The following is a 4,903-nucleotide window of genomic DNA, read 5'->3' as shown; positions in this document are numbered from 1 at the left end:
AGAGCCAACGTTGTTGTAGCTAGACTTGTTGTAGGAACCTCCACGATTGTTGTTAGTGTTGTTGTTACCGTGAGTGGCGACGTTGGCGGTGAGAGGTAACAAGGATATCGCAGCCTTAGACAAAAGTTTTGATTCTCGGTTGAGTAACCTCTCATGAACATAAGCGATGGTGGGAGAGACATCGCGACCTTCAATTTGATCAATGATGGGACGATACTCTTCAGGAAGACCTTCAAGAATCAGCTCAATCTGATCATCGTGTTCCATCGGTTTGCCAAGGTTGGCAAGAGTATCGAAACGGGTGGTAAGCCCCTGAAGATACTCGTCAATAGTGCGATTGCCTTTGGTCCAAGACTTGAGTTGATCTCGAACCTGTTGGACATGACCACGGCTAGGCTTACCGTATGTATCGGCAAGAGTGCTCCAGATCTCAGAGGAAGTTGTCTTGCGAGAAAGAATAGGTTGGACAGACAGTGAAATCGATCGAAGAGGAGCACTATATATCAACTTGTCCTAGCGTTTCCAGTTGACATAGGCTGGATTTTCAGATGCAACACCGTTGGTGGTGAGCGTGGCAGGAGGGATCTGGCTGGAGCCGTCAAGATGACCAGAAAAACCATAACCATCAACCAAGGCGTGGACTTGAAGCTTCCACATGAGATAATTGAGCGGAGACAACTTGGTAACATTGGTGATGTTTATGTGGAGCAGAGTTTGGTCGTTGTTGATGATGGTATCGGTCATCGTGGGGGAGGAAGTGGAAGACATAAGAAAAACAAAAAGAGAGAAAAGAACGAAAGGGAAAAAAAATTTAGGTTCTAAACCTGCTCTGATACCATATGAATGTGATGTCGAAAGATGATTTTATTCATTCACAATAGGATGGTATATATACATATTATACAGAGGAATTAGGTTATTAGACAATAGTTATTGAGAATATACAGTTGACATAAGTGGAGATTCTAATGAAATCATATCCCTTTGATTACTCCTTAATACGAACTACTCCCTGTGAGATGTATCATAATCACAACAGTATGTATATTTCAAACTACTTAGATCCTTTAGTCAATCTTCCAATTCGAATAGAACAAATAAGTGTTTTAGGGTGATAATGATCATGATCACAATAATTATAAAGTAAAGAAATACTTGAATCAATCATAGATATACTAAAAGTTACATGTCCTCCAGTTTTATTCAATTTGACATAATACGGAATTTCTCTTACCAAATAGTGGCAAACGATCCATCTCACAAAATCAAACATGTTCTGTCTTACTTTATTTTCTACCATTCAGCTCATCCATAAACTTGTTTACATCATTATAAGAAGAACCTCCTTCTTCGACAGCGGCTTTAGCCATTTCGCCCAGCTTTTTAGCCCATAGCCGCCTTTCCTCTGCCTTCTCACCAGCTATTACTTCCCTCACTGCCTTCTCCACTTGTTCTCTACTTATCAACTTTCCTTTTTTCACCAACTGGGTAGCTCCGACATTCACTCCTATTCTCAACACATTTGTCACTAGCTTCTCGTTGTAGAACTGTTCCGCCCCCATTGGCCATGTCACCATAGGTAGCCCTGCAGCAATGCCCTCCATAGCCGAGTTCCATCCGCAGTGTGTCACAAACCCTCCAATTGCTTTGTGGTCAAGTATTAGCACTTGCGGCGCCCATCCCCGTACTATCAGCCCCTTCTTTGTTGTCCTCTCCTCAAACCCTTCAGGCAACCACTCTTCATTTTCACCTGTCCCATTGTCCCAACCATACATCCACCAAGTAATAACTATGTTAACATTGAGGCAAATATACTGAGAGATACAACCTTGATAGATAACAGCTGAGGATCGGAGGATCACATTACCTTGGTATTCATTTTTCCTAACCACCCAGATGAAATTTTGTCCAGAGCCTTCAAGACCGAAAGCAATCTCCAACAGCTGTTCGTTGGTGAGGTTAGTTCCGCTCCCAAAGGACAAGTAAACTACTGAACCAGGTGGCTTAGACTCGAGCCATTTGAGGCAGTCTTGCTCATCAATGTTGGCCTTTTTCCCTCTTCCGGCTTTCTCTGAAAACTCCCTGTTGGATAGCGAAAGGGGACCAATGTGCCAAGCTCTTTTCGCAACAAAGCTTCGGTAAAAATCAGCATAAGCCGACTCCAGCTCATAGAAGCTATTCACCAAGACACCAAAGCTATTGGTCTCTGATTCCCTAACCTCTTTCATATACTTTCCCATTGGCGTTTCTTCGTCAGCAACATTAGCTTGGTCTGCCGTGATAACTATGTCCCCGGGGAGATTAGGGATGAAAAAAGGAGTAGAACTCGTAGCAACATTCTTGTGTGGCTTATGAATCCTCATGTTATACGAACAACAAAGGGAAAAGAAAGATGTGCCGTGGAACACAAGTCTTGGCACTCCGAACTTCTCAGCAGATTCTGTCGCCCAGGGGAAGAACATATCGGCCACAAGAGCACTTGGTTTGGATTTTTCAATGAAACTCTCCAACTGATCTTTCATATACTTGGTAGAGAAAAGAAACTTCAAGAACAAGTCACCTGAGTCAGATTTTTGGTATGAGTTGATGAAGTCACCGTTCTCGCATCCTTCAGGCAGTCCAAGCTCTACACAAGGGAAGTTGAAGATCTTGATTCGGATTTCGAAACCAGGGTTTTGAACTTTGAATGCTTCAACGGGTTTCTCCAAGATCTTAGCATTGATTGGAGTTGTGAGAAGGGTTGATTTGGCTCCTCTGCACGCGAAAAGCTTGGCCATATCTAGAACTGGAATCATGTGGCCATGAGCCATAAAGGGGAAGAACAGAATATGAATTCTCTCAGCAACTTCTCTGCTCATGTTTGCTTGTAGAAACCAACTTCTGGGTTTTACAGGATGAAACAGAAAACAAAAAGAAAACAGAACAATAATGGAACTGAAATATTTGATGTGATCAGACAATAACAAAGAAGGTTTCTTGTCTGGATTGGATTATTTTTCTTACTCTTGCCTGGATTGAATTATATATACACACACGCGCGTACACGTAGAAGAAGACAGTGGAAGAAGATCAAATAAATTAATAAAAGTTATCCAGGTGGCGAATGTCACGTCTTTGCATACGTCATGTTTTGCTTTTGTGTTGCATTGTTCTGGCTATATGAATTGGAAATCGAATATGAACATATGATGATGATACATGTGATGATGTCTCTCGTAGAAGCAAACTTTGACTTCTTACTTTAGTGACGAGCAGACGAGTAATTTTTGAAGGCCTGGCATTTCCACAAGAAAATACTAAAAAAACAATAAGCCCTACAAAATTATTTAATTCCGAACCTGTCAATTGTGACAAAACGCGATAAAATGATAAAGCAATCATTTTTAAAAAATATCTATAGTGGGATATATGTTTCGTGAGAGTGATTCGTGAGAAAAGGCGGTGAGCTTTCGTCTGAAAAGTAGGTGAATTTCTCTCTTTATCTGATTTTTTGGTATGCATAGAAATATACTGAGAAAGACAACCTTGATAAATAACAGCTGAGGATTGGAGGAACACATTAACTTGGCTGTTACAATATAACAAAGGATGGATCTACAAAACAAATCATCTAGTGATCTCTAGTGGGCTAGTTTCCATTTTACTTCTTCCTTTTATTATGAACTAGGGGATTATAGTACCGCATTACGTACGGTTTATAATTTATTAGTCTTTTATGATATGAGCAATAATTTGATAAGTTTTACAAATTTATTTTGGAATGCATTAGTTACGTTACTAAAGGATAATTTTAATTGGAAATAATGAACTTAAACTATCCCATATTTCCATGGCATTGTGGTCCATATACTTTGGCTTTCAGCCTCTTTCACAGGTCATCTCCGCTGATTGTGCAGTTTGGTCAGTGCCGTGCCTAGGCTATTTGTGGCTTAGGACGGATAAAAAATTGTAATTTTTGTTATTAAAAATATTTTAAAAAAAATAATTCCAAAGACAATAATGATCTTAACATGAAAAAAAGTACAAACCAAAACTTTTCTATCTTTTTTATTCTAAAAATATTTTTAGACACAATTCCAAAACATAATTCTTGTATTTTTAATTATCTTTTTTTAATCAATTGTCTTTCATTAGTATTCTTATACTAGTTATAACTATAATACGTAATTATGTGCAGAAATTTCCTTATACATAAAACATATTGATTTTATTGTAATAACATAATGTCATAGACTTCTCAAACAAAACACACATTTATGTTATCCACTTAAATACATATAAGCCTAGATGTAAAAAAAATGTGGCCTAATAAATTTTTAAAAATTGGTGGCTTAGGGCAAATGCCCTTTCCACAACACCTTAAGCACGACACTGAGTTTGGTGATGAGCAATTCTCATTTTCAAAATCTCTAGACGCATTTCTTCAAATCTCTATGTTGGAAACATAGATATGATACCACTTCCACTTATGTTCCATTGGTATCATATCTATGTTTCCAACAATCTATGGAAAATCAGGAGTTCATACAATTTCTTAGTTGTAACTGAATCAAACTTTAAGTTTAAAAGTTTGAGAAATACATAGATATCTGTTTTAAGTAAACTAAAGTTTTTTCCCTTATGTTCCTAAATCGATTCAATGCATTCAATTTTGGGTTTGCTAGCTTTATAAGTTGTTTCGAAGATGAGAAAATTATAAAGTATCGGGTAAAAATATACATGACACTAATGACCACTATACTTAAACCTAGTCGTTAAAATGAACTTTGATTCAAGAAATTGGAGTAGATTGTGTTATAACTTTTAAACTGTACTTGGAAGAACGTAAAAGATTTATTAAAAACAGAGTAAAGCGTCACTTACATCTCATGATCAACTTGTGTAGATATTTCGTATGAAGACC

General features: G+C 38.0%; 1 protein-coding gene across 1 annotated transcript; it reads right to left on the bottom strand.

Moving 5' to 3' along the window:
* Window positions 1,174–3,014, bottom strand: LOC104766720 (UDP-glycosyltransferase 73B5-like). Its single transcript, XM_010490659.2, has 2 exons — window positions 1,868–3,014; window positions 1,174–1,750 (listed from the first exon to the last, which is right to left on the bottom strand). Exons 1-2 carry the CDS (start codon window positions 2,856–2,858, stop codon window positions 1,287–1,289), a joined length of 1,455 nt encoding a protein of 484 aa, XP_010488961.1. The 5' UTR covers window positions 2,859–3,014; the 3' UTR covers window positions 1,174–1,286.

This window comes from Camelina sativa, chromosome 19 (genome assembly GCF_000633955.1).
Source record: "Camelina sativa cultivar DH55 chromosome 19, Cs, whole genome shotgun sequence".
Classification (NCBI taxonomy): domain Eukaryota; kingdom Viridiplantae; phylum Streptophyta; class Magnoliopsida; order Brassicales; family Brassicaceae; genus Camelina; species Camelina sativa.
The sequence above is the reverse complement of the archived record's forward strand: the minus strand, read 5'-3'. Positions and strand labels throughout refer to the sequence as shown.

Bases quoted from the DNA above. Each gene is read 5' to 3' on its own strand.
- LOC104766720 (XM_010490659.2), bottom strand. From the start codon at position 2,858: ATGAGCAGAGAAGTTGCTGAGAGAATTCATATTCTGTTCTTCCCCTTT. The intron at 1,751-1,867 runs GTAATGTGATCC...ACAATGGGACAG, and splicing joins TAGGAAAAATGAATACCAAG to GTGAAAATGAAGAGTGGTTG.